General features: G+C 45.6%; 1 protein-coding gene and 1 long non-coding RNA gene across 5 annotated transcripts in view; one reads left to right on the forward strand and one right to left on the reverse strand.

The window, feature by feature from the left end:
* Positions 1–20,498, reverse strand: part of LOC105472464 (aryl hydrocarbon receptor-like) — a 68,809-nt gene that overhangs the window by 32,018 nt on the left and 16,293 nt on the right. For all 4 annotated transcript variants that reach the window (XM_071095907.1, XM_071095909.1, XM_071095908.1 and 1 more), the window contains exon 3: positions 7,444–7,565. In XM_071095907.1, coding sequence (XP_070952008.1) covers positions 7,444–7,565 — 122 coding nt within the window. The remainder of the gene's footprint in view (positions 1–7,443; positions 7,566–20,498) is intronic.
* LOC105472463 (uncharacterized) lies at positions 10,162–12,129 on the forward strand. Its single transcript, XR_981574.2, has 3 exons — positions 10,162–10,240; positions 11,267–11,364; positions 11,873–12,129. It is a non-coding gene; the product is annotated as an uncharacterized lncRNA (long non-coding RNA).

Consider the following 20,498-nt stretch of genomic DNA (forward strand, 5'->3'; position numbering starts at 1 on the left):
GTAAAACTGATATTTAAAAGTAACTACAGGCTGTGTACGGTGGCTCACACCTGTAATCCCAGCACTTTAAGAGGCCGAGGCAGGCAGATCACCTGAGGTTAGGAGTTTGAGGCCAGCCTAGTGAACATGGTGGAACCTCGTCTCTACTGAAAATACAAAAATTAGCTGGGTGAGGTGGTGCATGCCTGTAGTCCCAGCTACTTGGAAGACTGAGGCATGAGAATCGCCTGAACCCAGAAGGCAGAGGTTACAGTGAGCCGAGATTGCACCACTGCACTCTAGCCTGGATGACAGAGCAAGACTTGTATAAAAAAAAGTAAATAAAATATAACTGTAGGCATTTTTCAACTAAATCAAGGATGACAATTTTGGTAAAATAAAATACCTCAATCCAAGCTTATAGGACACAGATACAAAAATGAGCAAAGAACTGCCTTGATTTAAGGACTTTTAAAAAGAAACTTCTGAACATTCTATCTCTTCAAGGGGGTGGTATTAAGTGACACCAATCTGCATATAATACTTCTGTTTTCTAAATTGATTGATACATAGTTTACATACATCGAATTGCACATTTCCTAAGTGTACAACCTGATAGATTTTTGACAAATACATTCACTTTCCCTACCAAGATATAGAGTATTTTCCAGAAAGTTCCATCATGACCCTTCCTAGCCAACCTCTACCTCTCTCCACTCTTGATAACATACCCAATACTTTATTTTTTATTATACTTTAAGTTCTAGGGTACATGTGCACAATGTGCAGGTTTGTTACATATGTATCCACGTGCCATGTTGGTGTGCTGCACCCATTAACTCGTCATTTACATTAGGTATATCTCTAAAGCTATCCCTCCCTGCTCCTACCACCCCACGACAGGCCCCGGTGTGTGATGTTCCCCACCCTGTGTCCAAGTGTTCTCATTGTTCAGTTCCCACCTATGAGTGAGAACATGTGGTGGTTGGTTTTCTGTCCTCGCAATAGTTTGCTAAGAATGATGGTTTCCAGCTTCATCCATGTCTCTACGAAGGACATGAACTCATCCTTTTTTATGGCTGCATAGTATTCCATGGTGTATATGTGCCACATTTTCTTAATCCTGTCTATCACTGATGGACATTTGGGTTGGTTCCAAGTCTTTGCTATTGTGAATAGTGCCACAATAAACATACAACACACCCAATACTTTAAATTAATTTTACCTGTTGTAGAATTTCGTACACATGAATCTAGTATACATCCTTGTGTTTGGCTTTAATTCAGCACAAAGGCTTTAAGGCTTATGTATCTTGTTGCATGTTCTAATGATTCATTACTTTTTTATTGTTGAGTCCATTATACAAACACACCAAAAATTGTTTACTCTCCTGTTTTCAGAAATTAGACTAGAATAGTTTGGTTTCCTCTGTATTTATCTTGCTTCAAGGTCATTGAGCTTTATGGCTCCATGGGCTAATATTTTTCATCAAAGTTGGAAAAAATTCAGCCATTATCTATTGATATCCTTTTTTCTGCCCAATCTCTCTCTACATTCCTTTTGTGACTCAATTACATGTATGTTAGGCTGCATGATAATGTACCACAGACCACCGAGACTATTTTAATTTTTTTCATTTTTCTCTTTGTGATTTTATTTGGATAGTTGCCATTGACCTATCTTCAAATTCAACGACCTGTTTTCTTCCACTGAATCTAATCTGCTGTGAAGCATATGAAGTCCTTTTTTTCTAGTCAGATGTTCTGTTTTTCAGTTCTAGGATCTCCATTTAGTTCTTTTTATAGTTTCCATTTCTCTTTTGAGACTTCTCATCTGTTACTTATTAGGCCCATCTTTTTCTTTAAATCATGGAGCATATGTACAATAACTGTTTCAAAGTATTGATCTGTTAATTCCAGCTTTGGTATCATTTCTGGGTCTTTTTCTTATGTCTTAGCTTTTATTCTTTTTCTTTTTAACTGTGAGCTTAATATGGGCCAAGCGGAAATAACAAGCTAATCAGCTGTAGTCCTGGCCTCACAAAGATCACTTTCCAGAAGAGACAGACAATAGTCCAAGGATAATACAAATACATGTTTTTAATAGTAAGCAAAAATACAAGGTGCTATGAGTGTGTAGAATAGGAGGACCTGACAGAACTTAAGATTGGGACTCAGTCAGGGAAGATTTCCCTAAGTAAGTGACTTTAGAGCTCAGATTTGAAATAAGTAGCTGGTACTAGGCAGAAAAAACGAGGAGATGGGGTGAAAGAGTTACTAGAGTGAGAAAAATCATTATATGATTGAGAAATTAAAAGAAGGTCAGTATGTCTTGCTTAAGTAGTAAGGTGTGTTCATAGACAAGAACCAGATCATATAGGATTTTGTAGGGTATGTCAAGGTCTTTAGTCTGTCTCAGAAGCAACGGAAAAGCATTCTAAGTTTTTCATTTACTGTGGGATCGGAGCAATTTAGCCTTTCTGTGCCTCAGTTTCTTTTTTTTTTTTAACTTTTAGGTTCAGGGATACATGTGCAGGTTTGTTATACAGGTTAAATTGTGTGTCATAGGGCTTTGGTGTACAGATTATTTCATTGTTTATTGTGTAAGAAATTAGTCCAACCTCATTCTTTCATATGCAGATATATAGTTGCCCCATACCATTTGTTGAGAAGACTATCCTTTCTCCACTGAATTTTCTTGGCAAAAGCCAACTGACCATAAGTAAGGGTTGATTCCTTGATTCTAAATTCTATTCTATTGATCTATATTTCTATCCATATATCAGTACCACAATGTTTTTGTTTTCATTTTGAGACAGTCTCGCCCTGTCACCCAGGCTGAAGTGCAATGGCACAATCTCGGCTCACTGCAATCTCTGCCTCCTGGGTTCAAGCGATTCTCATGCCTCAGACTCTGGAGTAGCTGGGACTACAGGCATGCACCACCATGCCTGGCTAATTTTTGTATTTTTAGTGGAGGTGGGGTTTTACCATGTTGGTCAGGCTGGTCTTGAACTCCTGGCCTCAACTGATCCACCCACTTTGGCCTCCCAAAGTGCTGGGATTACAGGCCTGAGCCACCATGCCCCACCAGTACCATAATGTTTTGATAATGGAGGCTTCTGTAGTAGATTTTGAAGCTGGGAGTGTGAATTCTCTAATTTTGTTCTTTTTCAAGTTTATTTTGGCTATTGCAGGTTACTTGCATTTCCATCTAGATTTGAGAATCAGCTTGACAATTTTTTCAAAACAAAACAAAACAAAACTCAGCTGCGATTCCGATAGGTTTTGTGTTGAATTATGTAGGACGATTTGGAGAATATTGCTATCTTAACAATGTTAAGACTTCTGATCCATAACATAGGAATTCTTTCCATTTTTTATGTCTTTAATTTCTTTCTACAATGTTTTAGTTTTCAGTATGCAAGACTAGCTTAGTCAGCCAAATTTATTCCCAAGTATTTTATTATTTTTAATGCTATTGTAAATGGAATTGTTCTATCAGTTTCATTTTTAAATTGTTCACAGTAATGTATACAAATGTAGCTGGTTTTTGCTTATGATCTTGTATCCTGCAACTTTGCTAAACTCTTAGTTTCAATCGTTTTGTAGTATATTCTCTAATATTTTCTATACATGATATGACATCATCTGCAAATAGAGATAACTTTATTTCTTCATTTCCAGTATGGAAACTTTAAATCTAATTTTTCTTGCCTAATTTCCCTCGAACCTCCAGTACTATGTTATGTTAAGTGTACCAATATACATGTAATGGGAACACCAAAAGAAAAGAAGGGAGAAAAGGAGCAGAAAAGATATTTAAGGTAATAATGGCTTAATATTTTTTCAAGAGTAATCCTAGGTATACATTTTTCAGGCTCTGTTCCAAATAATATCAGTCCCCTTAGAGAGAACTGAACAGATCTCTGTTCTTACGACCTATCTTTCTCCAGTGCCACTGCATTGGAACTGGGATCGCGGGTGGCAGTTGCTTCTCTCAGTTATAGCTTCGCTCTGTGGCTGGGGTCCTGGGCATGGACAGTAACCCCTGATCATCTGGGCTTGCCTCTTCTGGTTTGGATTCTCCCTGCTACACGTAAGCTGAGTTGGGGAAATTTGGGGCCAGTATTTTCAGCCTGCTGTGCCTGGGATAGAGTTTCTACCCTATGAGTTGGGGCTAGGTGGAGAAAGGGAGTTCCAGTCTTCTCAGCCATGTTTTCCTGGAGAGGAACTTCAGCAACACAAGTGAGGAGTGATGAAACGTGTCGGCAGCCTGCCTGGGTAAAACCATAATCCTAGACTGGGAACTTGGAAAAAGAGAGTCCCATTTTCTTGGCTCTTGGCTGCACCCATCACGCTGAGCTGGGGGTAGGGGCCATCTGTTAAGCTTCTCACATTGCCAGTCCCGAAACCCCACCTCTCCACATCCTTTTATTTATTTACTTATTTTGAGACAGGGTTTTGCTCTGACACTCAGGCTAGAGTGCAGTAGTATGAACTTAGTTCACTGCAGCCTTGACCTCCCGGGCTCAAAGGATCCTCTCACTTCAGCATCCCCAGCAGCTGGAAATACAAGGTATTCACCACCACACCCAGCTATTTCTTTTTCTTTGTAGAGATGGGGTTTTGCCACATTGCCCAGGCTGGTCTTGAACTCCTGGGCTCAAGCAACCTGCCCGCCTCCGCCTCCCAAAGTGCTGGGATTACAGGTTTGAGCCGCTGTGCCGGCCTCCATATCATTATTACAACCAAACAAATAGAACAGCAATAGATATTCTATTTGGATTGCAAATCATTCATATTTTTTCTGTTTTTTAAAATTCCTTTATACTTTATGTCTGGTCTTTGTTCACAGTATCTGTGTCCGATGTACTTTTAGAAAAAAATAGAATAATTTAAATTCGATTTGATTTTAAATCCTAAATATCTGAATGTGTTCCCACAAAACGAAGTTGAATATTTCTTTATCAGTTTAAACAAGATTTTTGACTCTAGCAACTGAAACTAATTCTTGTTAACAGCCACTTAGGAAACACCTAAATATAAAGCTGTGATGGTTAATTTTATGTGTCAATTTGGTTGGACTGTGATGTCCAAATGTGTGATCAAATATTAGTCTAGATGTTTCTGCAAAGGTATTTTTTGATTGACATTTGTCTTAGTCCATCTGTATTGCTATAACGAAATACCTACGACTGGGTAATTTATAAATATTATAAATTTATTTGTGTCTTAGTCCATCTGTATTGCTATAACGAAATACCTATGACTGGGTAATTTATAAATAATATAAATTTGTTTGTCATAGTTATAGAGTCAGAGAAGTTCAAGATCAAAGCACTGGGAGGTTCAGTGTCTGGTGAGGGCCCCATTCCCTGCTTCCAAAATGATGCCTTGTTGCTGCATCCTCCAGAGGAGACCGATGCTGTGCGTCTCCAGAGGAGACCGATGCTGTGCGTCTCCAGAGGGGACCGATGCTGTGCGTCTCCAGAGGGGACCGATGCTGTGCGTCTCCAGAGGGGACCGATGCTGTGCGTCTCCAGAGGGGACCGATGCTGTGCGTCTCCAGAGGGGACCGATGCTGTGCGTCTCCAGAGGGGACGGATGCTGTGCGTCTCCAGAGGGGACGGATGCTGTGCGTCTCCAGAGGGGACGGATGCTGTGTGTCTCCAGAGGGGGTTAATGCTGTGTGTCTCCAGAGGAGACCGATGCTGTGCGTCTCCAGAGGAGACCGATGCTGTGCGTCTCCAGAGGGGACCGATGCTGTGCGTCTCCAGAGGGGACGGATGCTGTGTGTCTCCAGAGGGGGTTAATGCTGTGTGTCTCCAGAGGGGACTAATGCTGTGTGTTCATATGGCAGAAGGCAGAAGGGCAAAAAGGGCCTCAGCCTGTTCCTCCATCCCTTTTATAAGGCACTAATCCATTCACGAGGGCAGAGCTCTCATGTCTTAATTACTCCCCTAAGGTCCCCACCTCTTAATATCAGCACAATGGGATTAATTTTCAACGTGGATTTTGGGGGACACATTGAAACATTTAAATAAGCAAACTTTGAGTAAAACAGATTCGCCTTTATAATGCTGGTGGGTCAAATCCAATCAATCAATTGAATCCCTTAAGAGAAACAGATTGAGATCCCCCAAAGAAGAAAAATTCTGCCTCCAGACAGCTTTTCGACTTAAGACTGAAACATCAACTCTACGCTGGGTCTCCAGGCTGCTGACCTCTCCTGCAAATTTTGGACTTATCCCACAATCACATGATCCAATTCCTTAAAATTTATCTCTCTCTTTCTACACACGCAAACACACACATCTTATTGGTTCTGTTACTCTGGAGAATCCAGATTAATACAGAAGCCCTACTGGGAATTTTCAGCCAAACAAACTAATTCTAAATAATTCTTAGGAATTCCATTTCAAGAGATCTTGTCGTATTAAATTTCTATTTTAAAGGAGAAATACAAAAGATTTCAAACTTACAAAAAAGTGAAGAAAACAATATAACCTATGCTCAGATATCTTAACATATACTAACACGTTGACAGGGTCTTTGTAGCAGATCTCTTTTGAGTTTTTAAAAAGATCCCTCACCTTGTGGTTGGGCACCTGAAACTACAGACTTTTAAGACAGAGTATGCTGAGACTAAACTCGCAGCCAGAGAAGAGCCTAATGATTTGCCAATAGATAAATAAGCCGTAACCAGATAAATGGAGATGGAGCGTTCTTTCATGCCACCTTCTCTTACCTAAAGAAGAGACCCACCTGCTTCTAATCATAATCCTTGAGGGAGTTCACAGGGGATGGCCAATCAACCAGTGGTTATGTATGTTCTTTGTGGACTGTCTGCTGAAGTTTCATACTTCTGGTGTGTAAGGTAAAAAATCTGCTATTTTTATGACACCCAGAATGTGGATTCCTTGGTGAGGTAGCAGGAATATATCGTATTTAGATACAAAATTAAAGAGAAAGAAATGTTTCAAATGCTCAAAGTAGTAAAAATGAAATATGGTATGGTAATGTTTTTCATCTACACACAATTCTTCCTTTGTACAGTTGTTTCATGACTCAGGACATGATGGCTTACAGCATGACTTTCACATATATTCCTACATCTGAGTCTCACAGCCCCTGAGGTATATAGAGAAGATGGAGTATCACTTTTGGGGAGGTAGTGACTACCACTCTACTAGCAGGTGACCATCAGGGACTGATATCTAGAGTTTCTGACTCTTCCTACCCCATGTATGATTCCCACCCACATTGCACCATGAGTAGAGATTTGTCCAAAAATGGAAAATTAGATATAGAGTACTCGATTCAACCAGAAATTTAACATGATAATTAAATATATATTGAGCAAAAGTTGAAGCAAAATATTTTCTAGAAAACTCCGAGGCCTGATTCTGTTATAGTTATAACCACTGACATGGAGTAGAGATGGTCAGTATTGTACAGTACCTGAAGAAGCAAGTCCCCTTCAGAAAACAAATCTACATTGACTTGTGGAAAGGTCTGTTCACTTCTTCCTGGGTTCATGGGTGGGTCAGCTGAGCAGCCTGCATTGTTGTCCTTTAGGGTTGCTGAGAAAGAAAAATGGTGTTATTGTGAACATGTGCCATCCCACAGGGATGAAAAGGAGAATCCAGGTGACCCTGGTTCTCAGTTTCAGGATAGCCAGTGTCACTCTGTGTACTGGCACCTTGAGTTCTTCCAAGGTTCCAGTAAGAGCAGTCACATCTGATTGAACACTTACCTCCTCTAGCTGGGAAAAGAGCCCCATTTTAACTTTTGTCTGAGCTGTTCTTACTGTGGCTTCTCTACAGGCAAAATATTAATTCAGTTCAAATTCTGCTTCCTCTGAGGTGCCCTTGCTATTTCTCCTGAGGAAAATTTGCTGCACCTCCTTCGACTCCCTTAGCATTAAAGTCACTGCCATTAACACTGACTTGGTGTATGATGATTTCATTTTTGCCTTATCTATCAGATCAGGTGTAAGTGAATGACATGACCTGTTACAAAAAAATTGCAGATCCAGACCCTCACCTGTTTCACCACCTCTACCACTGCCATCCTGGTCTGAGACATTATCAACTCTTGCTGACCTTCCTACTTCGACTTCTGCCCCGTGTAATCAATTCCCTGAACAGAAGTGTGCATGACATTTCTGAAAAATTATATAACATATAACGTCACCCTTCTGCTCCAAAGGCCTCATATATGCACAAAACCCTCCAATGGCCTCATATACACAAAAATCTTATGTCCTGACCATGACCATTAGTTAAGATTCACTTTTTTGTAACTAAAATTCCCCAAATAACAATAGCTTACAAGATAAAAGCATATCTCATGCTCATACTGTATCAGAATAGTGCAGTTGGAGATGTGTGCAGCCCTGTCCCATGAGGCTCCATGGGACCAGCTCCTTGGAGCTCATCCTCTGCCTTCCTGGACTCAGCCTCAAGGCCTCACCCCTTCTGCTCCCAGGAGGAGGGATCTGCAGAAGAAAGGGTGGCACCATCTCTCTCAAGGAAGCTGCCCCCTGACTCCTTTGCCAATAGCCTATTGGTCAGAACCCCGTCACATGACCACACTGGTGCAAGGGAGCCTGGGAAGCTGGCCTTTTCCTGATGCCATGTTTTCTCCTGAAACTGCCCAGCTCCCACCAACCTGGTCATGCCAGTCACACAGCCTCCTTCTGACTCCTAGCTGTTCCCAGAAAAGACAGGCCCTTCCTGTTCTTTGCTAGGAGCTTTGCAGGTGCTGTTTTCTCTTCCTGGAAGTCCCCTCTTGCCATTTTTCACGTGGCTTCTCTGTCACTTCCTTGTTGCTCAGATACCTTCAGAATGGCCTCATCAGCAGTGTCTGCTGTTCTCGCCTCTTGCCCTATTTTCCCCCCTCAGAGGCTTTACCCTGTTTTATATTGTACACTTGTCTCCTGACACAGGGGCTGTGTCTTCCACTTGGATGTAACTGTTGTGCCGATAAGGTTTTGTTCCCTCCTGTGTCTCCAGCACCTGAAGCAAAGTCAAAGGCCCAGGGGTATTCAGCAAGGGCAGCGATGCAGATAGGCAGGTGCGCCTGCTGGACCTTCCTCCAGGTGCTGCCCGGGGCCGGGGGCATCATCACATTTGTATACAAGCAAGTCAACAGGGCTTTGGTTGTGGGGTCACAGACAAAGGACTAACAAGGGAAGGAGGAGCTTATGGAACAAGGTACAGGGCCCTGGGTCCCTAAGTAAGCATCCAGTTTTTCCTCTGTCCTCATCCTCTGTTCCATAATCCAAGGAATTCCAAACTCTATTTCTGTACAAATGAAGGGAATGTGGCCCCCACAGGTGCTCACAGCTCTTTTCTATATACAAATCATCCCTAGAGGGTTCTGGCCTGAAAAATAAGCCAAGAGGTCTTTGCCATTTCACATTTCTAAATGTTACTTTAAGCATGAATAAGTTTGTACAAGTCTGAGGAATATTTAGCTGGGTAAGCAAAATTTATCACTAGTAAAGAAACAAGCTGGGTGCGGTGGCTCAGGCCTGTAATCCCAGCACTTTGGGAGGCTGAGGTGGGTGGATCACGAGGTCAGGAGATCAAGACCATCCTGGCTAACACGGTGAAACCCCGTCTCTACTGAAAATACAAAAAAATTAGGCGGGCGAGGTGGCGTGCGCCCATAGTCCCAGCTACTCGGGAGGCTGAGGCAGGAGAATGGCAGGAACCCGGGAGGCGGAGCTTGCAGTGAGCCAAGATTGCACCACTGCACTCCAGCCTGGGCGACAAAGTGAGACTCTGTCTCAAAAAAAAAAAAAAGAAAAAGAAATAATTGTATAGTTTGCTTGACAGTGAATGACATTCCAGTGCATACTCAGGAAATACTTCCCCACAAAATTATCAGCGATATTGGTGGATCTATTTTCTTCTAAGTTGAAGATTAAAAAACAAGAAAGAAAGCTCATCTAAAAAATCCTATTTAACCGTAATGTGCATAACTTGGGGATAAGATGTTCAGCATGAAAAACAAGCCCGGATAGCAGACATTTTCTTCTAATCAAGTCCTCAGTTACACAGAAAACAGCACCATTAACTGCATCGCAAAAGTCATTAGGGAAGGCTCGTGGCAAAGACGCACTAGTAAGCTTGTTAAAAGTCATTGGAAACAGTGGCTTTCTGGTTATCACAGGGACTCGGCAGTGAAGTGCGAAGCATGGCCATCGGGGCATCATCCTCCCTGTCACAGGCGGGACCAAGGGGACCGGGTGAGTACTGCTTTCTAACCTTCTTATGATTGGCTGTCTGATTCCCTAAATTCTGAAGGAATTTTTGTAATAAAGGGATTTAAGGCTCAAAATACCCACTAATTCAGGCATCATTTTATTATCATTTTGTGTATAGCATGTATTACCTCTTCTAATACAAGCTTCCCAAAAGAGGAAAAGAACAGGTTACCCATGGGAAAACTCCTCTCTACCCTTGTTTTTCCTTTGTTATTCACTTTTGGTCTCTCTCAGCCAAAAAATGGTCAGATTTCTCTTTGTCCATAAACTTAACGCTTTGCCAAATGATTTTTTTTTTTACCTCCTAAACTTCATGAAGGAAAAGCATTTGAAATTTGACAAATAGACAAACTACTATTTGTTTTCCGGCTTTTCATTAAGCTGATATTTCACTCAGGCCCCCAAATATTTTCTTCACATTCCACTTAAATGCTAGGGGAGGCCAGGCGCAGTGGCTCACGCCTGTAATCCCGCACTTTGGGAGGCCAAGGCGGGTGGATCACGAGGTCAGGAGTTCGAGACCAGCCTGGCCAGCAGGGTGAAACCTTGTCTCTACTAAAAATACAAAAATTAGCCAGGCGTGGTGGCACGCGCCTATAATCCCAGCTAATCAGGAGGCTGAGTCAGGAGAACGCTTGAACCTGGGAGGTGGAGATTGCAGTGAGCCAAGGTCGCGCCACTGCCCTCCAGCCTGGGCGACAGAGCAAGACTCTGTCTCAAAAAACAAAACAAAAACAAAAAATGCTAGGGGTAAAGTCCCCTACAAGAGCAGAACTCCCCTGAAGGATGCTTCAAGCCTGTTTTCCTCTTTTAAGAAGTGGACAACTGAACTGTGTATCCGTAATAATGTATAACTCTCCATAAGTCCTAGATAAGAAAAAAGATCCAAAGATCAAAGTGAAATAAGCAAAACAGATATTTAATCTTGTTGACAAAGTTCTATTTAAGAAAAGTAGTGTATGGCCACACAAAAAAATACTTAGTAAGTGATCCGTCTCTGATTCTTAGAAAGAAATCCAAGGGGTATTGGAGCTGCTTATGCTTGTCCAAGCCAACATCAAAGACAAAACAGCTGAGAGAAACTGCTGAGGCTGGCTTGAAATCAGGTAAGAGTCATTTGTGCAACGAAGTCTGAGTCATTTTACTGTTTAGTAACTTACAACAAACAAGCACCCTGCTCTGTCATCACAGAGCCCAGTGGAAACCGGGAGCATTTCCACTTCCATGTCCTGGAGTGGCCCTGGGTCAGCTGCGGCTGGAGCCCTGGCTGGTTGTCAGGGAAGAAAAAAGGTGGGAGATAGGGGAGGAGGGGGCTGGGGAAGGAATTCAATCCAAGATCAGCCTCACACTGATATTCTGAGAAACAGGACCTTCCTCTCCTCAGATCCAGAACCATCACCCCAACGGCAACGTTCCACCTCTTCTTAGGCTCCTGTGCTTCCTTTGCCACACTGAGCATTCATGTGCTCATTCACCGGACAGGGCAGCCCCAGCTGTTCATCCACTGCAGTTCCCAAAGGAATAGGAGCAGTGGGTTCCTGTTCAGCTGGTGGTCTCTGTCTTTGGTGACAAGATGTGACAATGTGTTTTTCCCCCCCGCCATCGCTCTAAAAGAATCTCCTCATCTACATTTTCTACAAGATAACGAGGCCCAGGAAGCCTGAGACCCAAGTGATGGACCATCCAGACTCCTCCAGCTCAAGCTCATGGCTTCAAACTACCTCATTCCAAACGGAAAGAGGCTCCGCCCAGTGCAGCAGGTGCAGGTTCGGTCCTGGCTCGGTCTCACTGCTGTTCCCCCTTCAGAGAGCCCTTGACTCCACTGAACCTCTTTTATCTTGTCTATGCTGGGAGATGATGAAAACTCACTGAGTGAAATAACTGAATAAAAAGTCTGGCTCATAGAAAATGTTCAATAGACGGCAATTCTTTCTCACGAAGAGTAAATTACGTTGGTGTAAACGTTAATTAATGCCGGCTAGGCGAGGCGGGCGGATCATGAAGTCAGGAGATTGAGACCATCCTGGCTAACACGGTCAAACCCCGTCTCTACCAAAAATACAAAAAAAAAAAAAAAAAGCCGGTCGTGGTAGCGGGTACCTGTAGTCCCAGCTACTCTGGAGGCTGAGGCAGGAGAATGGCATGAACCCGGGAGGTGGAGCTTGCAGTGAGCCGAGATCATGCCACTCACTCCAGCCTGGGCGACAGAGTGAGACTCTGTCTCAAAAAATATATATACATATATTATGTAATGCCAAGTTACAAAGAAAGGGGGCAATGGGATCACCAGACTATGGTGAGTATAGGTCAGATGAACATGGGTTAACAATTTAGTTTTTTTTTTTTTTTTTTTTTGACCATTCTGTCACTCAGGCTGGAGTGCAGTGGTGCAATCATGGCTCACTGCAGCCTCTATCTCTTGGGCTCGAGTGATCCTCACACCTCAGCCTCCCCAGTAGCTGGGACTACAGGCGTGTGCCACCACACCTGGCTAATGCGTTTGTATTTTTTGTAGAGATGGGATTTTGCCACATTGCCCAGGCTGGTCTTGAACTCCTGGGCTCAAGTGATCCTTCCGCCTTGGCCTCTCAGAGTGCTGGGGTCATAGGTGTGAGCCACTGCGCCTAGCCAGCAATTTAGTTATGAAGCTGTTGACACACGGCACCTGTCTTGCTTGCTGTAAGTGGGTGGGGGCAGGGAGATGCTCCCCAGAAGCAGCTGCACGTATCTGTCCCATTTACTGACCCTCTGGGGCCTAGATAGGAAAATGGCACTAGGAGAGGTGACTTAGAGGGTTGGGGAGAAGAATCCTGTTGACACGCACATGGCCGGAACATACAAAATCAGAAGATGCTGGAGAATATTCCCACGGCATACACAGATGTTGGTTCAAGGCCCATTTAGGTCAACTTTACACACAGAAAGACCCCGTTTGTTTCAGTGATTTCCAGTTACAGTGGGTCAGAAGAAGCAATGCACAGGTAACGGGGAGCAGCAGGGGCAGGGATGAGGGTGGCCACCTGGTCTGTTCACTGTTTGGGCCTGACTCACTAAGACAGATTATTCCAGCATGTTCTGTTTAAGGATGCAAAGCCTTTACATGACATATTAGAAGAATGTCCCCTTAGAAATGATCAAACACTTAAGTTCACATGTAGAGAGTGATAAGCCATAGATTTAGGTTTTCCTAAATATAGTTTCTCCCACTCCAGACCCTAAATATCTACTACATGCACATCTCCAGGAACAAATTAGGCACCACCTGAGGGATACGGAAAAGCAGGCACCAGTGTGCGTGTCCCAGTGGGGGCAGGAGGCCACAGCAGCCTTGGACTGCGTGACCACGGGCTGAGCAAGAGGAACTGAGCCTGACATGTTTGGCTCCAAAAAGGCGAGTTCTTCAGAGTGAACAAACCATGTCCAGTCTGTCCTCTGATGCCTTTGTCGCTCAGTCCGCAGGTCTGCATGTTTCTGCTCTCACGTTTCTACTCTTAGTGAGGCCACCTGAAGAGACCCTCATCTCCACCCACCTCCAACTTGTTAGCTTTGCTCCTCACAGGAAGAAATAACCCAGCAGCCCAGAGAATGCCAGCACTCGAGGGAGGTGGCCAGGAGCAGCGACCTGGCTGGTGGGGAGGCTGAGACTGGCAGTTAGCAAATGGCATTTCAGGACACAGTGCATCTCCTGGCACCCGCTGGCTCTGCTCTGCAGGAAAGCCATTTGCCCTGTGTCTCAGTGTCAGTGTGCAGATGCTCTCAACTTCTTAGAAGGATATCACTGTTCCTTTTGCTGACAATAATACTAACTGCCCTGCTGTGGATCTACTTCCTCTCAGGGAAAGCTCGCCTCCCTTGCCGCCCCTCAGCAGCTGTACTCTGTGCTCAGGGCAGAGCCCGGCCCCCTTGAGCTCGAAGGCGCAGGCAAAGCTCAGAAAAGGTGAAGGCGGTGGGGGATTTGCTGATGAGGGTCCTAGGTTCAGGGGCTGGGGAAACTGGGAGTGGGAACTGGGATGGGGATGCTAAGAGCCCTGTGGTGAGGGGTGGCAGGGGTCCTGGGTCTGGCTGTCAGTGGAGAAGAAGCCATGAGTGTGGGAGGGAAGGAGGGATGGGGTCTCAGGCGAGCAACATACTGAGTCCGACACACACCTGTGGACAGAGGCCTGGGGTCCTGCCAAGGGCTAGGATGGGGTTGGGGATGTGAGGTGGGTCCCTCCTGACTTTGCCCCGACTGAGGGGTCCAGGCTGGCAGGGCCTCGACGTTCTCTGGGCTCTTTAATGTTGATGCAGGGAGACAGAGGCAGGAACCCAGACAGCCTTTTGCCTGGAGAGACCCAAATGAGGTGCCTTCTCTGCAGCCACTCTCCTGACACAGCGGGATTCTCCAGAAATGCCCCAATATATATTTAACTGTATGTCTATGTGATTTAACCATTGACTTGCAAAATTCCTGAAAATATAACAGTTGATTCTAGAGAGCTGGTTCAAGCCAGTTGCAGCACACCACCGCCCCGCAGCCACAGCCAATCCCTGCTCCAGCCCCCACGTCTGCGCTGAATAAACAAAGACTGCAGCCCTGGGTGTAAATGGGAAAAAGCCTCAGCCAGTGGCGGCTGTGCCCTCCAGACACACTGAATTTTGCACACAGGTTCTCTATCTCCTACCTGCCTAAGATGGACTCTGTGATGGAAGCTTGGCCGTGGTGGCTGGATGGCTCCCAGTCACCCTCTTTTGCTCCTATTGTAGAGATACTGCGTTTTCTCATACATGGTTATGAATACGCTCCTGCTTCTCGCCACACCCCACACATCATTCTTGCAGATATTAACCACCTCAGGGTGGCCAGGCCTTTGATTATAAGCTTCCCACAGGTCAGGTGAGAACTTCACCAAGAGAGGAAGGAGGTACGGAAGCTCTAACTGCAGATCCGTGGGTGAAATTTCACGTCCTCCCTCCCTTGAACCTTCGAGAAGTTCAGGACTTTAAAAATGAACGCACAGTGCTGTGGACTGAAATCTGTGCCCACCTCATGATCACATGCTGATGCCCTAATGCTCAAGGTAACGGTGTCAGGAGGTGGGGCCTTAGGGAGGTAATCAGATCATGAGGGTGGAGCTTCATGAACGGGATTAGGGCCCTTGGAAGAAGAGACATGAGAGAAATGAACTCTCTGCTGTGTGAGGACAGAACAAGAAGGCGGCCAGTCCATGAAGACAGCCCTCACCAGGAGCTGAACCCGTTGGCACCTTTATCGGAGACTTCTGGCCTCCAGAACTATGAGAAATAAATTTCTGTTGTCCACTCCCCCCAGGTCTGTGGGATTTCTGTTATAGCAGCCAGAGCTGACTAAAACACACCTCAGTTCTTCCAGTGGTTATTCTGTGCTTCCCAAGTTCCAGGCACTGAACTGGGGTTTCCAAGATGAACAAGCCACACCCCTTCCCTTGAGGAACGTGCTGCCTGGACCAGCATCCACACTCGCAGCATCTGTGGGTCACATGTGGACTCCAGCTCACGGTAAATTAAAAACAAATCAAAGACTCATCACAATTTAAAACAATGCAAATTAAATGTGATTTAAAATAATAGCTTTATACAAATGAAGGGGTGATACTGTTTACAAACTTTCACCACTATGACAATGATCCGATGAGGCATTTTTTCTTACTCTTTATTTTTATTACTTTAGAATATTCAGTACATTAGAAATGGCAGCAAGTGTTCGGTGGTACTACCAGATACTTTAGATATTCAGCTTAAATGTGTGCTCAGAAAGGATAGAGAGCTTTCTCTGTACGGACTGTTTTCAGAACTCCACCAGCGGCTACAACTGGCCTGAGAGCTGGGACGCTGGACCTTCCAGCCCAGGAGTCAGGGATGCAGGGGTTCCTACAACACTCAGTTCTGCTTGATTCAGCAAAGGATTTCTTCTTGTCCTCTTAAAGAATTTTGGTGTGGTCTGCAAAATAGGCCTAATAATAATTTTCAGTTCTGTCTTGGCCACTGAAGAAAATCAATAAATTATCAAGAGTCAGGAAAAACACGAACGTCCAGTGACCATACCGGTTGTGTCACAACGTGGATTTAAGGAATCTTGGAACTGTAGCCTCCACCTTGCGAGTCTTCAGAGTTACTTACGGACTCACTGAGATGCAATGAGGAAGCTGCCTGGCATCACGGAACAGTCTGTACGAATGATGCCAGTGTCAGAGGCAATGTTTTAAAATCTTTCCCATTTTAGAAGCCCATGTGAGTCAGCAGCACTGCAGTGACCTCCAGCTTCCAGCCTGTGAGGTTTACTCCCTGGATGTACGTGTCCAGCTGGAGCTGGATACATCATATTATCATGATTATCTCTGAGTGTCTGGGTTATAGGTGAGTTCTTAATGTTTGTTTTTTCTTTTGTCTTTTTATACATTCTGAGATTTCAGCATTAAACCTGCATTGCTCTGTAAATGCAGGAACCCCACACTAAGGAAAAGAGAGCGTGGCCCACGGGCAGACGTTGCTGGACTTCCTTCCCATCCTCTCCAGCAGCCCACCCCTCCTCTGCCATGCAGTGGCTGTGCTGGATGCGCACGACCAGGCCCCTTGCCAATGCCTGTCTGCAAATGGACACGTGGAAGGGAGCTGCTAGGAGCGTCCAGGAGGACATGGGCAAAGAGCAAAGGGGCCCTCACTGCCTCCAGTCCCCTGGTGCCTGCACACGACACCTGGAGTAGAAGCAGCCTCCTTGGGGACACACAAGGGGAGGAGCCAAAGCTGGCAGAGCAGATGGTGGGAAAGGACTCGGATCTCTGTGTCACCGTAGGCCGACTTCTGCCTCATCTTGGGAGATAATGCACTTTTATTGTGGTTGAAGTTGTTTCCTAAAATAAGACAGGCTTCTTTCCAGTACCTGGTAGCTGAGAGCTTCCCAACCGAGCTATACCAAGGAGAAATAGACTGAACCCCTGGGCTCATTTCTTCAGTGAGAAGCCACCTCGGCAGGTCTGGGTCAGCCCAGAGGAGGGGCTGGAGACACCCTCCTCTCCGTGGCACCATCCCCACCCTCCCGCTCCCCAGCCTGGACAATGCTGCCATTGTTGCAGTGTTGCATTGGAAGATTCTCGGCAACAAAATTTCAAATCTATGAAGAGAAAAATACTATCTAAAAAGTTATTTTTATACCCGAATCGGAAAAACTACATTTCTAAGACTCTCTTGGAACTAGATGGCTGTGTGATGCCAACTGACCAATGAGAGGTAAGCAGATGCCAACCAGGGGGCGCCAGAGATTGGCATCACCACTTATTTCTTGTTTCTTCCCTCCTGCCTGGAACACCAACCTAATGGCAGGGGCCACGAAGCCACCTGGCAACCAAGAGGGAAAGGCCAGGGACCTGCAGGCCTGGCCCTGGCACCCTTGAGCTCAGAGTTGATGCCAGGCTGCACCTGCCTCAAAAGAACTTGCATCAGTGTGTGGCAATGTGGTTACACAGCAGGGCCGGCCCCCTGACAGAGACAGCCAGTCAAGTCTAGAGAGACAAACTGGTCAAGAAGTACCTCCTGAAGAAAATATGGATTTATACTTGAATCTTCCATTCTAACTTTTAGTCAGTTTTTTTTTTTTAAGTATGTTCCTGTTTAGAACATCAAAAATTCTAGAGAAAGAACAGAAACCTGTCCTCTGAATGCTGGGCAGGCAGGCAATCTTCTGAGATGGCCACAGGTTACCCTGCCCTGACAACACCGTCTTCATGTTCACTCCAGGCCTCCGGACGCCACCTGCTTGCCCTCTCCTGGCAGAGCCCATATCACCTGCTAGTCCTGGCTTTTCCTTTGCTAAGTTGTGTTGTGATTTTGGATGCTAAATTTGACTGCACAGCTTTCTGTGCCAGATGGAGATGCACAGCATGACTGGAGCCTGCGGTCTAACCCAAGGGAGTTGCCCCAACAGAGCGAGTCTGTGGGTCTGGCACCCTCGTCCTTCGGGCTCAGCAGTGAATCAGAGCAGGTTCTGCCTGGCTGTAAGAGACAAGTGTTCCTCCCCTCGGGGAGGGCGCAGGCACGGTCAGCTCCCAAGAGTGAACTCAGCTGCCCTGACCTCTCTTCTCAGCACACAGGCAATCGGTCACTTGTCAGGCCTGCCCATCCCCCAGACCAACCTGGCCCCAGTGTGGGGCTGCACTCAGGGCTTGGGGGCAGTGTCAGCTGTAGCGCCAGGCACGGGTGCTGAGCCAGCCTAGGGTGAGGGGCTACCACCTGGAGGTAACCCCCAGCAGCAAATGCCCTCTCATCCACCTCAGTGCTTGGTCTGCCTGGTGGACTCCCTGCCTCACCTAGCACCACCTCTGATGGACAGAGGACGGCTAAGGCAGGTGCCAGCCCCTACTTCCAGCCTTTCTCCACTGTTCATGGGCACTGAATGGTCAGGACAGACAGACACCTGCCTTTACAGCTGCCTAGAAGGAAAAGCAGCGTCACACACAGACACTTTGGGCCAAGGAAAGCCAGGCCTGGCCACCTCCAGAGCCTAGCAGGAGCTGAATGGCCAGAGCCCCAAGGGGTGTCCTGGTGGTGGAGAGGAAGGCAGGGAGGGTGGTAGGGGACCCAGCGGGAGGTGCGGGGACAAGGACACGTGGGGAGCCTGAAGGGGATGAGTCCCCCTCTGCCCCCATAAGTTGGGCTCAGAGACCACCTGCACCCAGCCCCGTGAGAGCAGCTCGATGCTGCACGTCTCCCCTGAGTCAGGGGCTCACTGAGGAGGAACACCAAGCCTGGTGCTCAGCGGTGGAATGAGAGAACCAGATCACTAAGAAGGATGGGCTGGGCCGGGCGCGGTGGCCCACGCCTGTAATCCCAGCACTTTGGGAGGCCAAGGCGGGTGGATCACAAGGTCAGGAGATTGAGACCATCCTGGCTAACACGGTGAAACCCCGTCTCTACTAAAAATATAAAAAATCAGCCGGGTGTGGTGGCGGCGCCTGTAGTCCCAGCTACTCAGGAGGCTGAGGCAGGAGAATGGCGTAAACCTGGGAGGTGGAGCTTGCAGTGAGCCGAGATGGCGCCACTGCACTCCAGCCTGGGCACAGAGCGAGACTCCGTCTCAAAAAAAAAAAAAAAAAAAAAAAGAAAAAAGAAAAAAAAAAAAGAAAAAGAAGGATGGGCTGTGACAGTAACCTCTCGGGGAGTGGAAGGGGAGGAGGCCAGCCTGTGACTTCCCTGCTCACAGCTGGAGGCTGGAGAATGTCCAGTCTTACTCCAGGAGAATCGGCTGGATCCACATCTAAACGTCTTCAACTTCTCTCCAGGGTGCTGACATCACTGCCCAGGTCATTAACAGATGGGCAGACGCCTGTCGCCTCATCCCTGAAGGCGCAGGACATCCACACGGCCAGCAGAGCTGACCAGGGCAGGCCCCCTGGCAACACCCTGGGCTCGTCTGGACTCTAATAAGCTTCTAAGGTCCCCTCCAAGGGTGTTAGAAGGGAAAAGACTTTGAATGTGCATTTTTAAAAATCGAGGTGAACTTCACATAAGAGTAACCGTTTAAAAATAAGCAATTCAGTGGCATTAAGTACAGTCACCATGTTGTGCAACCACCACCTCGTTCTAGTTCCCAAACGCTGTCATCACCCCAAATAAAACCCACAACCTGGGCCACCACCTGGAGTGTGTTTGGTCCTCGGAGGACATTCCATATTGTTGTGGGGAATGATTAAATAATTGCTGCTTTTCTGCAGTTACCATTGTACTTCGAGCAAAAGTTTCGTAAGTTTCATGAGTTTTCAGACTATATTATCTGGGTTGACTGGATCCAATTTTAGTTTTTGAGTTTCTTTTTTGAACAGCTGCAACAATTTTAAAGATTAATATATCCTGACTTTTGTTCTTTATTAGAGGTCTTCCAAAGAACAAAGATACATGTATTTTAAAAATAGAATAAAATTTATCCTGTCTTACAGTGATCATGTGAGTCCATTTAACCCATATATAAATCTAAGATACATTCATCTTAGTGATTTTATTTAGTTTTTTAAATCTTGGAACATTTTGCTATTTTATCATCCTAAAAACATTTCAAAGTTCATCATTAAGGATTCTCAGCTTTGCCACGAAGACGAAAATAATATGAAAACAGAAGGATGATGGAACACAGAGAAAGATAACGTGATGCAGAAATCAGCATTCTTTGGTATTACCCTCCAGTTTTGTTGTTGCCAAAGTTCTATTCAAGAAGCTGCATCTGAAGAAATGGAGA

The sequence above is a fragment of the Macaca nemestrina genome, chromosome 4, assembly GCF_043159975.1.
Source record: "Macaca nemestrina isolate mMacNem1 chromosome 4, mMacNem.hap1, whole genome shotgun sequence".
Lineage (NCBI taxonomy): Eukaryota > Metazoa > Chordata > Mammalia > Primates > Cercopithecidae > Macaca > Macaca nemestrina.